The sequence below is a fragment of the Camarhynchus parvulus genome, chromosome 1 (genome assembly GCF_901933205.1).
Source record: "Camarhynchus parvulus chromosome 1, STF_HiC, whole genome shotgun sequence".
Taxonomy (NCBI): domain Eukaryota; kingdom Metazoa; phylum Chordata; class Aves; order Passeriformes; family Thraupidae; genus Camarhynchus; species Camarhynchus parvulus.
The window spans coordinates 79262585-79285639 of NC_044571.1; the positions used below are offsets into that span (position 1 = coordinate 79262585).

Genomic DNA, 23055 nt, shown 5'->3' on the forward strand with positions numbered 1-23055 from the left:
CTCTAGCTATCCAAAATTAGGTGTTCGAACTATTTATAAAAGCTGCTTTTAAAGTCAGTGAAAGGAGACCAGCACCTCCGCAAAGCAATTAATCTTATCCTTGGATGTGTGTTTATCATCACAGATGGAAGGAAACATATCTCCACTACAGGGAACCCTGAAGGTTGTAGTAGGTTAGACGCCAGCAGTGGGTTTTGTTCGAGATTAGATGTAGACATGTGAGTTGAGTATATCAGCTACCATTATAGTCAAAAGGGCTTCTTTTTTTGGTCTAGCATCATTTGAGATGATCTAGAGTATCCTGTCTAGTGTTCAGTCGCCAGTACAGATGATCACAGGTCATATGCTATAATTTCCCATCTGTCTCAAATGTGTAAGGTGTGCTAAAGTGCATCAAATGACATTTTATATAGATATTTTGGTAAATAAAAAAAATTCAATGCAAATTCAATCTTTTCTAAAGGAAGAATATTGTGTAAGGTAAATCTGTGAGAAATCAACCAATTACATTATCTACCATAAAATTAACCACGAAAGATGAAGTGAGTAGACACAGTGTATTCCCATTTTCAATGTATGTAAGTATGAAGAACCTGTGAGGAAAGTCTCTAATGTTAATATTTGCTTTTACACAAATATTCTTCTCTCCAGTTTACAAATTGAATTCAAAGACACCACTATTGTCACAGAAATGCAGTGTTTGGCTTACATGTGAAAAATAGAGTGTCTGTCTCACCCTCTGTTCAGACACAGAAGGGAGGAAAATACCACTCCAGAGCTCTGATGAGCTCTGATGAGCACATAGACTCACTACTTCTTCAAAGAAATGAATCCTGGTCTTGTATAAAGAATGCAAAACTCCTGCTGAAGTAAAAAAATACCTCATTCATATGTCTGGAAGTAGGATTCAGCTCTGAGAACTAAAACAGCTTGCACCCACCTGCTGCTTTAATTCTGAGACATCTTTTCAATTAATATCTTGTATAAATCACTAATCCAGAGCAATGTGCTTTACTATGAAGACAGTATTCCAGTCATAAAGCATGATCCAAGTGGAAACTCCCCAAAATTGAGCAGGAATGACCAGAACATTACAACTGTGATCTTGGTTTTCTCCATGACAAACTCTTGCATTGACTATTACACATTTACAAGGTTTCAGTCTTCATTTGGTTGTTGTTGTTTAAAGCCGGAGAAGGCTTGCTCTTCTGGCCATCAGTTCCTCCTTTGGATGTGTCCTGGAAGAAAAGCCTTGGCATCCACAGTGACATTAAAATTCGCTTATATTCATTCCGAAAATTCTGATTAAGAAGACCATATATTATTGCATTAAGGCAGCTGTTGAAATAGGCCATTAAGTAACTTATAATGAATAGCCATTCAGGAACTTTTGGTGCCATTTCTGTAGGATCAATGGCTACAGCCAGTCCAATGAAGTTTAGAGGTGCCCAGCAAAAGGCAAAAATCACAAAAACAACAAACATGGTAAGAAAGTTTCTGAAGTCACTTGGCTTCAATCTTGGCTTTGTTTCTGACTTGACTCGTCTTCGAACTTGAAGCACTAAAACCCAAATTCGAAGGTAGCAGAAGCTGACAATGGTGATAGGGACAATGAAGTGAATGACCACCACAGCTATTGTATAGTAGGAGCTTGCAGTTTGGACAAACGTGCATGAATAGATGCGTGGATCGTACTTCAAAGAGCCAACAAAAAAATTTGGCACAGTTGCAATTACTGTTAATATCCAGACTAACGAGACATACAACATTGTATTCCAACAGCTGTACACTTTGTCATAGGCAAAACTATGACATATGTAGCAATATCTGTTTATTGCAATTGCAGTGATGTTGAAAATAGAGCCTATTACACTTAGTCCCATCACAAAACCACTGGCTTTACAGTGCGTTTCACCCAGTGTCCATCCATTGCGGAAAATAGCTAAGAGCACCAGTGGGTATGGATACAAGGCCACCACCAGATCAGCCAAAGCTAGGCTCACCACAAATGCGTTACCTGGAAGGAAAGAAAAATACAGAAGCGTAAGTCTGAAAGCAAGCATAGCTGTGAAGAAGAAAAAAAGTGCTTCATTATTTTGGATATCTGCAATGCTAAATTATTGGTGATGTCAGCAAGCAGCTGGTATATAGGACCGACAGGGAAATGATTTTACAATGTAACTTGGAGCACCACGGAAATATCTGCAGCAACAGGTTGTTTCAAGTCTGTTGGTAACTGGATTATATCCTCCTTGCTCTTTTTATCTTTAATAAACATAGCCATCAGTGAGCCGTTACATAAGCGCATGTTGAGTTGTTTAAGTGTAGCTAACTCCACGGCTGGATTGATAAAATGAAAAAGAAAAAAAAGTCTAAATTGTGCCAGGTAAGTAAGTCATTATGCCATTCTATCCTATCACTGGAATGCTAATGGGCTTCAGAAGCATAAAGGAGAAGGATATACAAAGACTAGGTCTATAGGTATTGGAAGGATGTATTGTTTTATGTATGCTCTAAATTGCTGCACAATATTCTGTAGAATAGATATTTTCTGCATGAATGGGCTACCCATACTGTAGTTATTTTCCTTTTGGATTGTCTAAGGAAGAGTGGATCATCTTCACCATCCTCTGCAGAAAGGCATATTTAATTATACAAAGAAAAGTTCCATGCATGCAAGAGGAAGTATTCATATTTTCTGATTATGATATTCAGGGAATATAGGTGATATAGGTGAGCACTATCTTCTCTCTTTATCCAGTGTCCTTTTCATCTGTTTGAAATTTCTGACAGTGTATCTAAGGGTATTTTTATATAATAGTGAGATAGTAAACTATATTCCTGAAAAATGTTCTTTAGGAACTTCACTCTAGAAGATAGAGGTAGTAACTTTGAATTCTTGGCATTTAGGTAACATGAAATGTATATGGTTTATATGGTTTTGTATATGGCTTGCCCACTCTTCTTTCTTTCGTGGAAGTTGTTTACAGCATGAACTGATATGGAAAAATCCGAGCAATTAAAAAAATTGTGCATGGAACATAATCATTTTTTGGAAAGCGCAGTTAGGTGCTCCATTCTACATATTCTGAGCTTACTAGTCCTCAGCTAACAAGTTCTCCATGTCATATTAAGAATGGCATTCACTGGAAGTCGTAAAAGCAACAACCATGTATAAATATGCTCATCAAAAATGACGGATTTTCACATCTACTCTGTTTTCTCCACCTGCTTTACATCTGTAGGTTCTTGAATTAAGGAATGGGGAGCTGTCCTTCTCCCATACACTTTAGGGGACCACCATGCTCACCAGAATATGCACAACAGCAAGTAAACTTAATGGAAAGCAGGATTATCCATCTGTACCCTCAGAAACATAGCCCATCTCAAAAGCAGTGCTCAACTTATTTCAGATAGTTCCTTGTTATGCATTTAGTAGCCTGTTTCATATATTTTTAAAAGCTACACAAGTTTTTCCATAGCTGCAGCTGGATGATTTGTGAGGAAAGATTGAACAAATTAGGGAGATCATTGAGTGAGCCATGATAACTTCAAATGTTCCTATGATTGTAGTGATTCCAAGCAAGCTTCAGTCACAACAAGGAAGTTTCAAAATAGACACAGAGGAAAAAAATTAATGGCAAGAAGAAGGAAGTTGCTTTGAGTCTGCCACTGAAGATTGTAAGAAAATAGAAAACAAGGATTTGTCAGTACTGGCCTAAATAAAGCTGATCCCTTTGACCAGGAAGGATGAACTGACTATGAAGGCCTCTTGTAGCCATGTGGCAAACAGGACAAAAAACAAAACTAACGAAAGAACAAGGGCATCTTTATCAGAATATATTTACATCCTGACAACAAGAATTTATCTTATGTTTTTTCATCACAGTATCTGACATTAGAAGATAGAGAAGTCAGAAGCTGGAAGTCAGAAGAAAGGAAAGAAGAAAAAAAGACAGAAAAAGGGAGGAAAAAAGACTATTTTTTCTGATTTAGAATGCCTTTTGGAGAAAGAGAGAATTTAGTCTAGTGTGTTCACTAAGATTAATCTAAACTCTAAGGCCTTCCAGCATCAGCTTCTACCCAAAATGTAATTGCTCAGTTGAAATAGAGTGGGCATTGAGCTCTTTCAATCACATTTGGAAATAAACTGCAAAGTACATTTAGCAAGATATTTTCAAAGTTTTGAGCACAATTTAGGACTTCAGGAAAATTCCAGGTGCAATGAATAAATAGAGTGAGCAAGGAATTTGTCAAAAACTTAATTTACTAGTTTACAACTCAGAAGAAAAATGGTCCAATATCCATAAAGGCCTCAGGTGATATGTCACTTCTATGGCTTTTTACAGGGTTGAATGTTCCCACTGTGCACTTCAAAGTAAGCTCCAATGGTATTTTTCTGTCTTTGTGGATGACTATAGTATTAAGTTCAATGTTTATTACTGCAATGAATAATCTACAGATGTAGAGAGAAACTTTTCTAATTAAAAAAACATAAATAATTGACATTTTGAGAAATCAAAGATCTTAGACATTTTTTATGTGCTTGGAGAAAGTAAATGTTCCTTGACACACCTAAACCAGGGCTTTTAGAGTGGCCTAAATAACATTAATAATATAACTAAAGAGGTAACTTTTTGCTGCTTGTAACCAAATAGAAAGCACAGAATTTTCATCTAGCTGGAATGATCATTGCTTCTGGAATTAACTTGATTAACTTTCTTCTTAGATTTCAGTTTCATTAGAGAGAGAGGTATATTAATTTTTTCGCTGGAGTGGAAACACCCCTTAATTACAAGCAGTAGCTACTGAAAGCCATATGTCTTGCCAGGTATTCAAAAATATGCACATCTGTGTTGTTTTAAACACTGACAGTTCTATGCATAAAAAAGAAAATAAGTTCTGATATTGACTTTGGGTGCAACAGAACTAGATAGGTATTTCATGAAGCATTCCTGCATACTGGTTTACTTACTACAACTAACAAGAGAAAGAGAGCTGTCACATCCTCTTGTAATCTTGATATGACTTGATGTTGTGGGAATTTACTTACAGAACAAACTTTTTGGTAAGGCCAAAACTTTAAAGAGCTAAGCATCTGCCTTCTGAAAAGACAACTGACTTTTAATTTCTCCACTAAAACCAGAAGCAATTGCAGTAAGCAACTATTTTTAAAGGTTTTTCTTCTCTCTTTGGTTTTAAACTGGTGAAAATGTTTAATTATATATCTTATATCATGGTGGGTTTTTTTAGTGTTTTTTTTTTTTTTTTTTAGATAGTGTTTTGGTTGTTACACATTTGTTTAATAAGTTTTAATATGTTGCATACATACAACATATGGGAGACATCACCCTCTTCAATCTGTGGCATCAGGTGGAGCAGAGAATTAAGTTTTTCACACATTGACATTTGAATTCCCTGCGACAGTACAAGCCAAGACCTAGGGTAAGCTTTGATTTACTGAGACATGTTAATTTGGTATAATGTTCAACAGCGTGTTGCTAACAGAAGGTGTAACATAATGCTCCAAACAAATGCCAGATGGGGGTTTGTTTTCTTTGAATGTGACAGTTTAAAGGCAGTGATATGCTCTTTTGTAGTTATGTTTCATTATTTCAGATATTAGTGAGGTATACTGCAGACTTTGATACAAGGGAAAGGGACAGGCAATAGATTTCCACCAGAACAACATATTTTAGAGCCTTCCTGCCCTCCAGCAGATCAACACTCCCATCCAATCTGATGTTGTCTGCAAGCAGACTGAGGGGGCAGTCAATCCTCTTGTCCAGATCACTGATAAAGATATTAAACAGGACTGGCCTGAAGAAGAATGCTGGACTCACAAGAACAAAAGCTCAGCATGTAAAAAGGACTTGGAGATTGTGGCTAAGTGACTTGCAGACTCCCGAACCAGAACAGAACTGTGTTCTTGGCCCCACATCTGCAGCTATGAATTAGTGCTGGAAGCTACATTTGCAGGAGGTGAATCTTAGGCTTATTAAGCAGATCTCTCAACTGTCAACACAGACGCAGATTTACTGAAAGGAGGTATCTAAATCGCACTGTTGTTTTTGAGATCATGATTTTACCATGCTTGGCAACTAGGCATAAATGTAACCCAAAACAAAACCTCTGCTTCTTCTCCCCTCTTCTTCTCCCTCTGGTTAAATATGGGAACACCAGTCCTCGCTGCGAGTTTGTTGCCCTGAGTTTGCCAATAGACGACAGGTGCAAAAGTGCCGTGCTGTTGTCGAAAGCTGAGTTAAAAGGCCTGAGGTTTGTAGTCCCTGGGCGCACAGTTTTGCTCGCCTGTGGCTCGCTCGGGTGCTGCTGGGGACGGTGGTGACCCTCTGTTGCCACCTAGTGCGGGAGCCACGGCAGAGACAGAGCATCGCATCCCCTAGCAGGGCAGCAGGAAAACGCCCCGGGCTTGCTCTTCCAAAGCAAAACGCTGATCGTTAATCAGATACTACATTTTCGGGGTGATTAATACTTTTCCGGGCTTCTGATACTTTCTGAGATTGCAGGAACTTTTCCACTACCGGGTATTTTTTTAGAAAGAAAAGGGGAAGCAGAAGTGGCAAGACAGGCTCTACTACTAGAAAATTTCACTGTTGCCTAGTAGTTAGGACACTTCCATGACAGAAGAACCCTTCTTTGAAAGAGTTGAGTTTATGTCTCCCATAGTCCCCAGAGAGTGCCCTACTCACCAGCCCTGCTGCTCTTCTGGGGTTAGCGTGCTTGTCCCTTTCTAGGTTATGTTCAAGAATTTCAGCCTAGAATCAGAATACACAGGTTACCACTTGTATTGTAGAGTGCTCTTTATCAGTATGCTCATCCAAAAAAAAGTTTAAAAATCCCTCTCATGATTTAACAGCAGGGAAACTGAGATAGGTGCAGGAACTCTCCAAGACACTGATTAGGAAGAACATTCCAGGTTCATGAACCTTGCTCTTACTTTTCTGCTAGATAACACCACCTCTGTTAGGCATCGTCTGGGAAAAGTGGCAGCACTGGTCCAGCTTTCTTCTCCCAAACAGCATCATAGTGGCATACTGATGCTGAGGGATGGAGCAAAGAGAAGAGCTAGAGCTATTAAATAAGGCTAGTTGTAGTTGTATTAAAAGCAAATAAAAGGGAATGGTTGCTGCACTAGGTAGTAAATCCTTAACAGATTTTGTAGATGAAAAAATTTTACTTGTGTTCAAGGGAAGACTGGAAAAGTACTTGTAAGAGTACTTATTTGAAGTTTACTTAACAGACATATCATACTAGATTTAGGAACTCCTCTGAGATGGAAGGAACCACAAGTTGTAATAATACAGAAGCATCGTGCAGGGTTGCTCTGTTCTCTTTTTCTCCTCAGTTCCTGCTTAAGCATCTACTGCTTAAGACAGAGTATGAGTCTAGCAATGCCTTGTTCTGTGCATCCAGCCATCTGAAACTGAGCTGCATTTTGCAGCAGGCTCAGGGGAGAAGATCCCTTTTATCCATGCCCTAACAGTGAAGTCAGGCCCTTGCCTTGAGGGTAATTTAGGATTGAAAAGGCCAATGTTGTTGCTGAGAGAATCATGTCTTGTAGAATCACCGAATGGTTTGAGTTGGAAGGGACCTCAGGTATCATCTTGTTCCAACCCCCTGCCATGGGCAGGGACACCTTCCACTGCATCAGGTTGCTCAATGCTCTACCTAGCCTGGCCCTGAACACTTCCAGGGTTTGGGCATCCATGTTTTCTCTGGGCAACCTGTGCCAGTGTCGCACCACCTTCCCAGTAAAGAATCTCTTACTAATAGCTAATCTAAGTCTACCCTCTTTAGTTTAAAACCTCCCCTTTTCCAGTTTACATGTCACAAGGGGAGTGAAGCCAAGACATTCACTCTGAGGCTAAGTGCCATGGCACCAGTGGCAGCCTAGCCTCAGAACCTCCAGCTGCTGAGCACAACCACTAAATAACAAAAAAAACAGACTGTTTTTTCATGAAATAAGTCCTGTTTTCTATATCTGCCAGTACATATCAGCTTAATTTTCTTCTCTTGAAGTAATCACAGCTGTTGATTGCTTCAACCAAGAAAGAATAGGAAACCTACTTGTACAACTGCAAGTATGAAAACTCATTTACTGCTGACAAAGGGGCTAATATGAAAAGCTGTAAAATACAACAGGTGCAATCTAGTTAGATCCTATAAAGAGCTGGGCGACCTATAATTTTTAATAACTTTTTATTCAGTGTGTCAGCATTATATTGCATGTCAAAAAAATAAAAGTGAAATATGTAGCATTTTATAAGATGTTGCTTTGTTAAAGAAACAAACAAAAACCCTACCCCAAAACTTGTTCAAGCTCAACTATAAAAGGCTGAAATGTGGAACCAAACAAAGGAAGAATATTTCACTTATAAAAACTCTGGGAAAAAACTTCATTATGCCCTGACAGATTTTAATTTATATTGTGTGAAACAATAGTTCATTCCATCACCTTTATTATTACTTTCATCTTTGCTACTGTATCTAAACTATAGTTGTGTCAAAGGAAATTATGTTGGTATTTTTCTTTATTACTGCAAGAAAACATTGCTCAAGTCCTTAGAATAACTTAACTTCCACCTTCTTTTATAAAAAAAGACAGGAAATTGAAAAATGAAAATAATTTTGTTCAAACTAAGACCATGTTTTGTTTTGTTAAGCTGTTTGGTTTGTGTTTTGTTCTATTTTAATATTTGCTAGCAGATCAGTTGAATTTAAAAAAACCCAAACAAACCAACAAATCTCAGACATGAAATAGGTCTATTTTAAAATATAAGGCTTAATATTACTGAAGATACTCAGGCTATCAGGCTGGTATACGAAGTGAATAAAACTGGGGACTATTGGAGACTGTGGGGCACAATCACGACCAATTTGCCAAGAGATTTGATTAGCCATGATAAGGTGCATCTTGTAGTTTAGCCCTTCAGACCAATAAACAGCCCAGAACTTTTTGACCAGTGTAGAAGTTGGGATCTCCACTTAGAGAACCAAAGTCATGCAAGTGGCAATTTCCTCAGTGCTTTGCTCAACTGCTCTCTAGGGCTGCAGGTGGAGGACTTGCAGCCTGTGACAGCTACCGAGACAAGTATGTGCAAAGCGTGTACATGTCAACAGGTTCCATCTGCTAAAAGAAACCAAGTCTAAGCCCATTACTCCTTCTGTGTACTTTTGGGCGTTCCTGTGTTAAAACTCCCAGACATGGTGGAGGATTCTGGATTTTTATAAAATAGGATCTTATACACTGCAGTAAATAGAGTACACGGGAACATCTAATTGGAAAACACTTATATTGACAGGTTGCCTATGATTCTAAACAACCTATGGAGTCCCTTCTTTATAATTTTCTTTTCTTCTCTTGTTTCCTGTTTCACCAAGGAAGAAAATAGATGATACTTGACAAAAATGGCCATTATAACCTTTCAGTAAGGAAAAGTCTTACCCTTTCTGTTCTGAGCTTTTGGAAGGCCTCGTTACTGTACATGCATAGGGAGATGAATGTCTTCAGAAGCTGTTGTCAGTCTCTGCCATCTGCTTCTTTTAGAAACAAGGTCTTAAAGCAAAGTACAGTGACATGATTCATCTTATAATGATACTCATAGGTTTGTAAACAGCATGTGAACAGATGAATAAATAAAATGCTTTTAAAGAAGATGATTGTGTATTCTCTTCTGAAGTATTAGCTGCTTTGTGTTCCAACTCAATACAGACAAAGTGTGTAATGATCATTTGCTGAATCAAGGTCTTTTCTAAGAGCCAGTAGAAGCCTTGAAAAATGACAAGACAACAACTCTGCTGTGGCTGCGCCTGCAAGTCATGATATTGTTGAGATAGGTAAATGAGGGGTGATAGGCATGCAACCGGTATAGCCATAGAACTATGAAAGCTGGAACTGATCTCTGGAGTTCATCGAGTCCAACCCTCCCATTCAAAAAGGGATAAACTATAGTGGGTTGTTCAGGGCCATGTCCAGTCAGCCTTTCACTGTCTACAGCCACAGAGACTCAACAACCTCTCAGGGTGACCTGTTCCAGTAAGGAATCAGTGTACAGGATATTTTCCCTTTTCACTAGGGAATAGAGGCAAGATGCTGTCAATTTTGTGACAGATGAGGGGTCTACTTGATCTACTAAATATCAGAGGGTACTTAAGATCATACCTGTTACTATGCATGCAGAGACCAGACATGGTCATTAACAATGAGCTAGACTTGCTTGGCCAGAAGAAGAGGCCCCAGTGCAGATTAGAATAGATGGGGCTTTGTTTTTCTTATACTTCTGCCTTTGGATTCTTTGTGACAGCAGAACTTTTTGAACAATCTTTGATTGGACAAAATAGTCTGAGGCAAACAGAGAACCTGGGTCAAGAAACATTTCCAGACCAGTAAATCTACAGACCAGTAAGGGTACAGAACTCTGTGGGGGTGGAGCGTGGAGTCTGGTAAAGTCTGCGCAGAAAGAGGCAGGAGGCACCAGCTCCTAGCAAAATCGTTTTCAGAAAGCAATTCCCACTGGCTTTAGCAAGGCTAGAATGCTCCTCCTTATCTAGATACTCACCTACTAGGTTAGAAGGATCTAAACTAGATTCTGCAGAATCCTATTCCACATGCTGCTCTGATGACCTTTGAGCGCTGTGAACTGAGTGCAACCAGCCCTTCAGACTAGCTCCTTGTGGCAGTTCTAGTTCAGCCCAGTGAGTGACCTGGTGGCCTGTGACCCAGAAACACTGCTGTGGGCAACTTCTGTCTGCCTAACCTACTGAGTCACACCTCTTTTACTCCATGAATACACTTGCAAACTGGAGCAAACCAATATAGCTTTTACTAAACTGAGCTCAAATGGAAATTACTATATTATATATATAAACTACATGTAAATCACTACATTATATATATAAACTACATGAGAATGTTTGAGAGTGTTTGAAGGTCACCTGCTTCACTATTGTGTTTGCTCTCCATGAGCAGAGCAGATATTCTTGCTTCATCTTTAACCAGGAAGCTGGCTGTACAGCAAGTTTTACAGTCTTTATGGTCCTAGCATACCAGGTGTTTCACAAGAGTGACTAAAGAAGTTTGTATTGTTTTTAGATTATCCAACCAAACTCATAATTACAAGACCTCAAATTAGTTAGCTTTTCTTCTACTTTGAAACAACAGATGTCCAGTGCTGCAATTGGACTCTGGATTGTGTAGCTGAGGTTTCATACCCAGTACCAAAATCATAGGGAAAATCTTATAAACTCTTTCAACCCACTTACAGATAAATAACTTTTTCTAGGCAAATCAATATTGTTACACCATCCTTTTACAAACCCTGCCTCAACATCTGATTAATATTTTATATATTTTGCTTCTAATGACTGCAAAGGGAAGAATAAATAAGAATAAAAGAAGAATAAAAAAGAAAGGAAAGTCTTGCTTAACATGAAAACTGATTCAGAAAGTAATCTTTTGTCCACGGGCTCTAACCCCACCTGTGAATCTAATAACAATTACTTTTGCAGTTGCTTTAAAAATATCTCAGGAAGACTCCTTGTCCTTGAGTAGGAGTGCTCTAAATTTCCACAGCACAACACTCACTTTCTGACATTATATTTTACGCCAGTAAAACACCTGGAGTATAATGGTGTGCAATTTGACCTGTGGCAGGGAAGTTTGAATTTTAAATATTCTTTCTGTCATGACCACTAACGTAACAAGACAAAGGCATACAAAGATACCAGTCCCCTATTAATCAAAATTTTTTCCTCTCTAACAATCCAAAAATTACACCCTGTGCATTCCGGTGAGTAACAACTGATTTCAAGCAAGCTGGTTGGAATGTTTAGTCTCTTGATTATATTCACAAGACTCTTAAGAACCTGAAGTGGCAGTTCACAGAAAGGAGGGTTGGACAATTCCCAGTTGGCACGTAGTGACTATGCCATTTGCATGTCTTGAAGAAAAGCAGCATGTTTTAATATAACAGCCTTTTATTTCTCAGTAGAAAATCTGATTAGAGTTGACTGCTTTTAAAAACATATTTTAAAAGTCCTAAGGATCACAACTCCAATGAATTTTACCATGGACAAGATCTGCACAGAATGGACACCTTGAATAGACACTTTTTTCATTAAACTGTGGGGATAATATTTAAAAAGTAGGTTATTTTTACTTGAATAAAAAATTAGCGCATAAAAATGGTAAGTTTCATTATTATTACATATATTCATAGGTGACAGCCTTCACACAAAAGGTTCTTTTCCCTATTTGCACTCAAATGAAATGCTGTGTACACTTGAATTATTTGGAAAAATTGAACTGATTTTAGAATGAGAGGACACTGAGAATTTTGGGCAGCATTGGAGCAAATCATAGAGACCTGAGGATGCTGCTTGTTGGTTCCTGTCTTCTTTGCAGTGATATATTTTACAATTTGCCGCTAGTTCTAAACTTACAATTAGTTAACATAATTATATTTACAAGGGCTGACATACCAAGGATATTTTTCTTGTTAGTCAGACTATTAGTTCCGGGAGCTGCATGTGCTATCTTCTGACAGCAATTATTGCCTATGTTGAGCAAATACGGCAATATAAACCAACAGGTAAGCAGCTGTTGTTCTATAGCAAAAAAAAGACAGTATAAATGGAACTATCATATAAATTATTATCATCTTCATAAGGTATTTAAACATTGAAACTGATCCAAGTCCATAAAACACAGCTGAAAAAATTTGTAAGTCTGTCAGAAGGGTTATGTTTTTTCTGCAAGACATAATTTGAGCAGCATTTATTAAACAGTGTAATCAAATACCTCTACAATTAATAAATAATTACAAAAAGAATCCTAACAGTCAGGATTCTAGTAATTTGATGAACGTGCTTAAGGTGCTTTTATTTGTTTTCATGTCAAAATGTAGCTGTCCCATATGAAGCTGAAATGCCAGGAAAATGCTGACTCTGATATATCTCAGTCCTTATCAGTATAGAGATCAAAAGTAAAACAGAAGATTCTAAAGCAGCTACTGTTGTTAGGGAGGACGCACCACAGTGTTGCACCCACAGTGATTTAGCCATGTTTCTGTGGGATTTTGCTGTCAGGAAATCTGTTCTACACCCATATCAAGGTGGAAGGTTAAAAAGCAGAACAAGTGCTTGGATTCATTTTTAGGAAGATGAAAATTGTGATAGCATTAGTATTCCTTTCTGCAAATGAAAAAATGGTTTTATCAGCTCAGGAAAGCATGGCTGGTTTCATATGTATTCCTGGGAACAAGGCAATGTACTGGCCGGTTTATGTCAAGGTACCAATATGCACTTGTAAAGGATAACTTCTAAGAAGCCAAAATCTGAAGCATATCTGAAGGTAGTGGTACTCATAATAGATCTGAATTGGAGTCGGAGTAGAATTTACTCCTAGAGGGAGAGAACAGGTTGTCACTGATTTAATAGAAAGAGAGTAGTCTCCTATAACATCCTCAACACAATGATTAAAGCAATCTGGTGAATATATATCTGCTAAGAATAGATGAAAAAATTAGTCTTTTAAACTGAGTTGTCCTAGCGCTCTGTGGGGAGGTTTGGTCTCTTAGCTCTGGCTGATTGTGCCAAAGAGCACCATGAATCCTTGAATTGCTTCTGCTGGTCCATCCAAGAATAGAGCTTTACTGCAGAGAGGTCATTCCTCATGCAGTCAGTGTGTCTTGCAAAAGGAATGTCAGTCCAGAGTCCAGGAGAGAGCTGGCAGGAAAGGGAGTGCTCCTAAGACCCATTGGAACTGCCACAATACAGCTGCTAAGACCTTCTTCTAATTTCCTGTATCTTAGAGTATGTTTGCATTGGTTATATCAAGGAGATGAAAGAAACTTATTCATACTCTGGGCTGAAAAAAAAAAAAAAAAAAGCTGTGTGACTGTGTTAGACTAGGCCTTAAGGGGAGCCTGAATACAGTGTTGCAGGAAAAGCATCACACTAACAGCATCCTTTGGTTTTCCTTCCCTTGAAACATGGGTAGAGTGGACTTGTGCCACATGAAATACACAACATAAATACACCCTTAGATTCTTCTTCACAAGTTCAGGAAAACATACTTCTGCAGCTCAAATAAATCTCCTTATCATTCTATTTCCTATAAAGATAAGCATACAAATAGCTCCACTTATTAAGTGGAATGGGATTTAATATTACATTCCAAAAGAAAAGTATCTTGGACCTGATCTTGGCAATAAACTTCTTTTTTGCTTATCAACAAATGGATTACCATACAGGATAAAAGTAAATGGTAATTCAGAACAATGATAACTTGGCAATACATTATTGCCTTATTGCCATTATTTTATGACCTTTCTGTACTCTTAAATACGTCTTTCAATCTCTTTAGGATCATAATTACCTTACAAACTTTCTATTTCTGAAATAATTTAAAATTCTGTATCCTTCAGATTTTTTCTCTTCTAAAACAATCTTAGATTTCCACTTTTCACTTTTTTCTAAATTTACCTGCAAGATTCACCTCCTTTGTTAAAGAAATTTTCTTATTTTGCAAATTAATAATACTGGCTTTTCACTTTGCTCTTCTACTTTTGGATTTACTTAGATGTTAACAAAGTTCAAAGTTATTATTTCATAAGTAACTTTGAAGACTTATTTTCTCATTTGGTTACTGTTTGAACCAAGCCTCACAGAAAAGAGGATGGAATTGGTGATGAACCAATTCTGTTTCCTCTCCAAGAAGAGAATAGAAGTATAATTAGAATTATGAGATGAGTCACGGGCACATGCCTGAATAGTTCTAGAAGTTATATGGAAAGATTTGGAGTCTTGATCATTTGGGGTATTTTATGGGAAGAGGTTTCATATCCTCATGGACAGACTTCACCTAAGCATATGGGATACCAGCTTGCAATCCAAGCTGGCAGAATGAATAAAAAGAACTTGAAGTTGAGAGATGGGAAGAGAGCTTGAGAAGAAACCACATAGTTTCTTCATTTAACACCCAGGGCAAGGGAATTTTGGCTTCAGGAAGGTGGTGGCAAAAAATACAGAAAACAGGAGCTCAAACATTGCAGAGTTCAACTGGAGTGGTAATATAAAAAGCAGTAGAGTCAGTTAAAGGGTGCCAGGAACCCATGCAATAAAATAGGGGATCCAAAACCAGTGAGAAATAAAATTTTATGGAAACAATTCTGTTAGAATGGAATTGCACCAGTGATCAGAGAAGAGAAATACCAACCAAAAGGTCTATTGTCTTCATAGAAGAAAGAGAATGAAGAGAGAGAGAGAGAGAGAGAGAGAGAGAGAGGGAGAGACTAGAGAGGATATCCTGGTAAAAGACAAAGTTAGAAGGGGGAAGAGGTGCAAAGACAATGTGCAGTGAAGAATGCAGAAACCTGAAATTGGATGAGAGCACCTTCCTTTTAGGAGGAAAACATTAATGAAGCCAATTTAACAATGCAGGTCCTCATATGTAAAGGGGAAAATAAGCACAGAAATGGCAGCTGAGTTCTGGACATACACCCAGCAGATTTCTTCAATTCAGAGTCTATTTCCCAATATATCCCAGCCTTTGTTTTCATAAAGAACAAAGACATCCCTGAAGAGCCTGCCATAGAAAATAAGGTTGTATTGAAAGTAGATGAGATTATTTTGGTTAAATTAAATACAAGAATAAACAAAGCAGACATAGCTAAGAAGGGGGCTTGCACATTTTGATAAATAAAAGAAGCTAATTAGGAAAGTGAAATCAGCTGTATTGAGGAGCTTAGGGATTTGAATGTAGAAGAAGTTGGGCATTTCTTCATATTAAAGGTACAAAAATATTCTGTTACTTGTGTCCAAAAGAGGGAAAAATATAAGAAAAAGTTCCAGATCTAGATGGAGAAGAAGTTGTCTCAGTAAGGACAAGAAATGAGGCTAGAAGTAAAAGATATGTCCACCGAGAAAACTGCTAGAGAGAGCAAGAATTGATAAAATGGAAACTAACCCCCTAAACTTCTTTGACTTCACAAAAACTTCTAAACTTATTAAAATGCCCTTTCAGCACACTGAAAAAGAGGAAAGGAAAGACAAGTTACTGGGGGAGGGGAACCCTGAAAATTGATTTAATATGGCCCCTGGTTTGAAGAAAGATTGCACTAGACCTTTTAATAAGGACAAAAATGGTGGTTTTGGGGACAAAGCAGGATGACAGGTGAGGAATCAGCATATCTACACTACAATAAAGGGAAAATATCAGAAAGATTGAATATTCTTGACGGCAGGAATTTTTTAACATCTGTTATCTCAGAGATAGTGTTGTGTTCTGAAAGTATTGAGAGCTACATGTGTGACCTGTAAAAAGGGGCTGAAATGTTCTCTAGTCCTCCCTGCCAGTAGGGAAGTGCAGATTTCTCTCAGGCTTGAGTGATTTGATTTCTCTCAGAGCTTGGTTCCCACATGCATCCCAAAGAGCAGTGTTGCCATGACTCACATGCAGCTGTGGTGCTCTCACACTTTACTACCCATTTCCTCCTCCTTTGCTATGGTGCTGCACAAATGCTGTTTCATTTTGCATGAATGGTGCTTGCAGCAAGTCAGAAAAGCAATTAGTCAGGGAGTAATAAGAACAGCAAACCAGTGTTGCCACCTCTGGAAGTTTAATTTGTCTAATATAGAGTATGTGTTAACATGTCACCTGTATTCAAGGTGGGAAATCATTGAAAAGGAAGAATGAATTGAGAACTATTTGGGTTCTTAATCTCAGTTCTAGCCAAAACTGGAGAGACAAACTTGGAGGGATAGGAAAATTAAAGATGCATGTATAGAGAAATGGAATAAAATCAATGTGAACTTATACAAAGTGGCTGTACCAACCAAAGTGATCATCTTTATTTAATAAAAGCTGGACTTGGACTTTCTGGATCTGGGAGCTTGCTCTAAACAAATCTAGCCTTGGAATCACCAGGGTACCACTTACAGTCTGTTGCTACCACTTCCTAGACAATGATGAAAGAGAATTGTTGGACCGGAGGGAGATAACTTACATTGAACTAATTTGGTCTGTTTCAGAAGTATTACATCACAAAACACAAAGAGAACTAATGAAATTTTGTGATAATACATAGTTGAGAGCCTACTGATACATGGACATGCCAAGATCCTTTTTTGCTTGAGGACTAAAGGACCAGAAAGTGGATAGAGTATAATAACATGAGATATGAGGTCAGGCACTGAAGGAATAATTGTGTAACAAAAGAAAAAGAAGAGCTGCATCAGCAAGTGACTGCACCAAGAACAGTCACCCATATTATGCTACCACATAAAAGGAAAATGTGTCTTCAAGGCATGCCAGGTCCATTTTGTCTATCCAGGAAAGGACAGAGCAGAATAAAATGTTAATATTTTCTTGAGAGTATTGGTGGTACTTCATCTGCATTACTGTGAATAGGTCAGTTTTCTGTTTAAGACAGATTAATTTAGTTTGGAAAGGCCTAAAACCCCCAGGAAAATTAGGAACTTAGTTACTTAGAGGAAACAAAAGTATTTGACTTGTCTACTATGGGGGAAAAAAAAGGTTGAGGGGTAAACATTTGTTTACTTCCCATTAATATTGCACAAGAGTTCTCAACCAGTGGAGAAACAATCCATTCAATTTAAATGACAATTGTAATTCTAAAAATAAAGATATCCACTTTAAGTAAGCAACTAATAATTACAAAGTTAAAATAAAGTAAAAATTAGTTTGAATCATGGTAAGAGATAGAAAAACTTTATTCTAAGTGTTGGGTTCAATGAACTTTTGGAATGTTGGAGCTATGTTTCCATCAATTTCTTAGCATTGAGCACCTTTAAGGAGAATGTGAGGGAGAATATGAAAGCCAAACACATCCAGTCCCAGGGCTAAGAATTCTGTGGATCCAGGGTTCAAGAAGTAAGGAGTACAAAGTACTCCTTCTGTGGATCCAGGGTTCAAGAAGTAAGGAGATCCATCAGAGTTGGATCTCATGATCTGCTCATCAAAATATGTTCTTGTCAGTGTCACTGCTGGTATTAAAGGACAATTTTTCCAAGTGGTTTCAGAAACAGGTTTCTCCACTGTCGTTTTGTAAGAGATGGATTCCATCACAGGAAAAAACTACCCTGTATTCCAGTGGACAGGAAAAATAATAGTGGAGGAATAAAGGAGGGAAAGAGAACTAGTGCGGCCAAAGAGATGAAGAATAACTGAAAACAGCATTTAACAACGGAGATAACTTACCTTCAGCTGTATCACAGAAATGTGGAGTGAAGGCTATGGAAAGAGCATGGAAAAATACTACAAGACTTGCTTATATTGCTGAACAAGTTTATTTAGTAGATGGATAAGTACCAATATTATAATCCTACATGCAGGATTGTTTATTTTGTACAGATGACCACATGAGAAGCATTGTCCATCTCTAGAGCCACATACACATTAGAGAGAACTAAACATGCGAATACACCGATGCTCTTACAGGTAAAAGAAACATGAATTTTGATTTAATTTGTGTTGCAACAGCACCTTGCTATTCAAATGGAAATGAGAGTCTCACTGTGCTGTGTTAGCTGATATATATAGAAAGGAAAATAGTGGAGAGGGTGAGGAGGGCTGACAAAATGCACTAAAAATACCACTTTCCACTAATGCATTCTTTGGCAATGCACCAAGGTTAGTATTAATATTCTGCCAAAAGTCAAAGGGTCCCAAGTCCTCATTACTATTTGAAATGATATTGAGTTAATGTGCCTAGTTCTCACTTCTCACTGATTTTATGCTGGCCTTAGGACCAATGAAGTATAAATGGTTTGCTTTATCTCTGTCCTCTGGGAGATGCCTTGCTGGTTCCCACTTTCTAGAGTGCTTCCTACCAGGTTCTTACCCCCGCCCATAATGTTACATTTATCGCTACAGCTATACAAAAGTATCTTTAAGGTTCTTAAAAGCATCTAGTGGCTTTGATTTACTTGATACACTTTCGGGATACTTGATCACCCAGCAGTGGTTGTTGAGCTCATGTAAACTTTAACACTTCAGAAGTTCAGCAATATAAAAGCTGCCGTCAACCGGGCATGTTTAATTGCAGGCACACAAAATCAATAATTGTTTCTGAAAATTCAGAACACATTTGACATTTCAAATAGAAAGGCAAGCTGATTTAATTTTATTATTTCCACATACGAAGTTTTATTTAATTTTGTAGTGTGTTAGATGAAATTGCTCTCTTCCCAAATTAGAACTGATAAAAGCATTAATTTCTGTAAATTAAATCACTTTCAGAGATCAGAAGTTGCTCAGCCTCTCATAGAAAGACTGGGCGCAGTTATGTAAGACAAGCATGTTGATTCATACCAATTATGCTATGCATTACTTGGAAAAGTCTTCACAGATTTTCCCCAAAACCAAATTTAAATGTGGGAAAGAGGCTGCTGTGTGATCTGAAACAATCATTCTGTTGTAAAGCTGGCAAAATTCCCATGTTTGAGGAGTGAATGAACAATATCCAGAAACACCAATCCTATCTATTCTTTATTTCTCTCCTGCTGAACATAATAGGGTACAAGCCCAGTGGCTGATAGATCATTTTATTTCACTCCATTCTTGCACCTCCCATTATATAACAGCATTAGAATAGATTTACTTTTGGTCATGCTTTAATTTTAAGGACAGTGATGCATAACTACATTGTTTCCAGTTATCAAATCTCTCTGTGAGGTCTAGAACAGACTAGTGTTGATAAATCCTGGAAAAACTGCTAGACCTGTATTGCTTTCTGAAAGCATGATTACTTCTTGTGCCACAGAAGTAGGCAGAGCTGGTTAATTTATTCCTTATACACCCGTGACTTATTTGAAGTACCAAACTCTCATACAAGAAAAATCTCTCACTAACTTCTTCAAAGGGAACTGAGTGCTCATGATGTATAGATCTTCCTTTTTCCTTCGATCATCTAGATGTCTTCCTGTCATAACCATTCCCCTAACTTCATCTTTTTCTTCTCTGACAAGGTCTAACTCCTTTCATGCTGTTTTTCCTCACCATTTCACTTTCTACTGCATTCACTTCCCTTGCAGGTACAAACACATAGGTTTTTTTTTTTTTAAGACTAGAAACCTGCAAGTCCACCTGCTTTTCCACCTTTCTTTGTCAGAGGCTAAGGGCTCCTTTCCCATCCCCTCTATCACTCCACCCACACACCCACATCAGTTTCCAGTCCTCTTCCACTCTGCTTCCTCCCTAAGAAATTTTTCCTGAAAAGACTTCTGCAGACATTTACCAAACTATGCCCTTTCAGTTACACCTCCAAGAGTCCTCTCCCCCGATGTAAAACTAAGAACTGCCAATTTAAAAGGTATTTAACCTAATGAAGATTATGCAGAAAGATTTCCCTGCTGTTTTTCACAGTACTTATCAAAGATAAAGAGATCTTTGGGACAGGGTCAGTGACATCACATTAAGGATTATCCTAGAAGGAGATCAATTAGCAGGTATTTGAACTAGGTAAGACGACTATGTTTGGGGGATTTTTTGTTTTGTGGTGTTGTTTTTGGTTTTTTTTTTTTTTTTTCTGCGGGGGGCGGTTGGATTTTTCCCCCAACAGTCCCAGGGTGCCACAGAGAACTTTGATCACTATCTTGAAACTTACTCTTCCAGGCATCACTCTCTTCAAGTCCAAACTTCCCTTTGCTGTTATTTGGGTGAAGGGAACGTTTCAGAAGACAGTCCCTCTGTTCCCCCCGCTGGACGGGATTTGGTGCCTCGGGCCGGCCGCCCCTCCAGCGAGAGCCCTGCTCCCTAGGCACTTCCTGCCCCCGGAGCCCAGGCACGAACCCCTCGGGTACTCGCCTTCCCCCGGCGCCGAGGGGGCCGGGAGAGCGCCGGTGAGTCACGGCGGGTCCCGCGGGACTCCGTGCCCCGCCGCGGCGCCCAGCCCAGCCCAGCCCAGCCCCGCTCCGCTGGCCCGGGGCAGCGCCCAGCGCTGCTCAGCGGCCGCGGTCCCGCTCAGGGCACGCAGGACTCCGGCTCCGGGGCATGCGGCACCGCCGGCTTCGGCACGGCTCTGCTCGTCTCGGCTTGCTGCCCCGTGACGGACAGCCCAAGCACAATCGCACGGACTAGCAGCGGCCACCCCATGTCTTCCCTCTCTCAGCCAAGGCACCCCTCCAGGTCGTTCTCAGGTTCGGCGCTGCTCGGGGGAGTGTGATCACTCACCCCTGTGTAAACGGGACTTGCCGGCAACTCCCGCCTGCAGCGAGATGTGCAGCTATTGGGGAGCGCAAGAGTTACCCCTCCATAAACTGCTTTTGCCCCTGAGGACGATTTAACTTAGAGCAAGAGCGAAGGAGCGCCTGCTCCCCGTCAGCAGGAGCTCTGGTCACCGCACGTGAGACACAACAGCGTTGGGAAGTGACACCGGTTAAAAACATCCCAAACCAACACTCCCACCACCCCCAGGAGAAACAAGCCAGCAGCTCTCCCTCCTTCCCGGTGGCAATGGAGCACCCGCTGACACAGAGGATCGACGGCAGAGCCCTCTGGTTCCGAGTGCGGGGAGCGTAGCGCTCCGGACTCCTGCCAGCTCCCAGCAAAGTTTGGCTACCCCGACCTGCGTGCGCATGGAAAACGAGGGAACTCGAGTCTCGAAGGAATGAGGAGTTCCGGGAACAACAAAGTACTACAAGTATAGTAGATACACCACAATTTCGGGGGTAGCACTTTATACTGCACCGACACCCAGCATCCGGCCGAGTGCGGGTGTGCCCAGCTCGGCGCATCAGGGAACAATCGGCTCCATCGACGGGGGAGCCGGAGGGGCTGCAGGATCCGCACGCCGCGGGACGCGCGCGAATCAGGGCCAGGAGGCAAATCAGAGAAGTTGGTGAGGAACTACAGAGTTTTGTAGTTTGAAACACGTTGCAACCAGCCCGGCAGAGATGAGGAGATAAAGCCAGTACGTTTAGCAAGTGAAAAACGCAGAGCAACATTCTAGCACACACAAGGAGAAATTGTAAACACGATTCAAAGACAACACCGCACTTTATTTGTTGTGTTCTAATTGAAGGATGTGCGATGAGGAGACAAGAAGGCGATTTCGTGAAGACTACCGTGAACTCTGATGCGGGCTCCAGAGAGCGTTCTAAGCCGCTTCCCCACGCATGCACAGCACCGTATCTTTAGGACTCTTGAGCAAGTTTTAAAAGCTCCTCCTTCACTCCTCCGACGGCTTTGGGCACACTTTTTGTGCCGGATGGCACCGATTTCCCTCCTCGGGAGCTCCATAGAGACCACATAATGCCTTATTAGGCACCACTGAACGACCTGTGTTCCCGGACGGAGGGCAGGACGGAGGCCGAGGGGAGCGCAGAGACGGTGCGCTGGGAAGGGTGACTGAGCGTCTGGGGGTCCCTGCACACACTACAGGGCAAGAACCCAGAGATGGGGGGCTCTGCCCCCCGCCTTCAGCGGGCGGCCCGCACGGACTCGGCAAGCGGGCTGGACTCCTCAGGACAGCTGGAAGCGAGGACCAGGATAGCGGCGGAACTCCGGGCGCTCGCTGCTCCCTGCCGCGGCCGGGCAGGGTGCGGGGGTCAAGCCCTTACCTGAGTTCCGAAGCTTGCGGTTCTTGAAGACGGAGAGGATGACCAGGAGGTTGCCTAGGATGTCCACCACGGTGGTGAAGATCAGCACGCTGGACAGCACCGGCACCACCCAGGCGGGCCGCGGGGCGCCCGCCGCCGCCGCCTCCCGTTCCGCCAAGCCGAGGCGGCCGCGCCCGCCCGGGTCACAGCAGTTCCTCAGGGAGCCGTTCTCCAGCATCGCGGCCACCCCGTCCCGGCGCCTCCCCGCGGTGACCGGCGGCGGCCCCGCGGACTGCCCGCGCAGGCGGGCGGGAACGGCTTTAAGGGGCGCGCCGGGCGCTGCTCCGCCGGCAGGGGCGGGGATAGGGCGGTGCCAGAGCCCCCTCCCCTTTCGCGGGCGGTGGGGGAAGCCCGGGGGCGGGCCCAGCCCCGCCTGCCGAGGGAGGGAGGGAGGAGGCGGCGGGGCTGGCGGGA

At 40.7% G+C, this 23055-nt stretch overlaps 1 protein-coding gene across 1 annotated transcript; it reads right to left on the minus strand.

Annotated features, from left to right (window-relative positions):
* Positions 1-1007: 1007 nt before the first annotated feature.
* Positions 1008-22819, minus strand: MTNR1B (melatonin receptor 1B). The gene is made up of 2 exons (XM_030951060.1): positions 22603-22819; positions 1008-2017 (listed from the first exon to the last, which is right to left on the minus strand). Exons 1-2 carry the CDS (start codon positions 22817-22819, stop codon positions 1149-1151), a joined length of 1086 nt encoding a protein of 361 aa, XP_030806920.1. The 3' UTR covers positions 1008-1148.
* Positions 22820-23055: the final 236 nt, after the last annotated feature.

Excerpts from the sequence above, each read along its gene's own strand:
- MTNR1B (XM_030951060.1), bottom strand. The coding sequence starts at position 22,819 with ATGCTGGAGAACGGCTCCCTGAGGAACTGCTGTGACCCGGGCGGGCGC. Across the intron at positions 2,018-22,602 it reads CCGCAAGCTTCGGAACTCAG|GTAACGCATTTGTGGTGAGC; the intron begins GTAAGGGCTTGA and ends CTTTCCTTCCAG.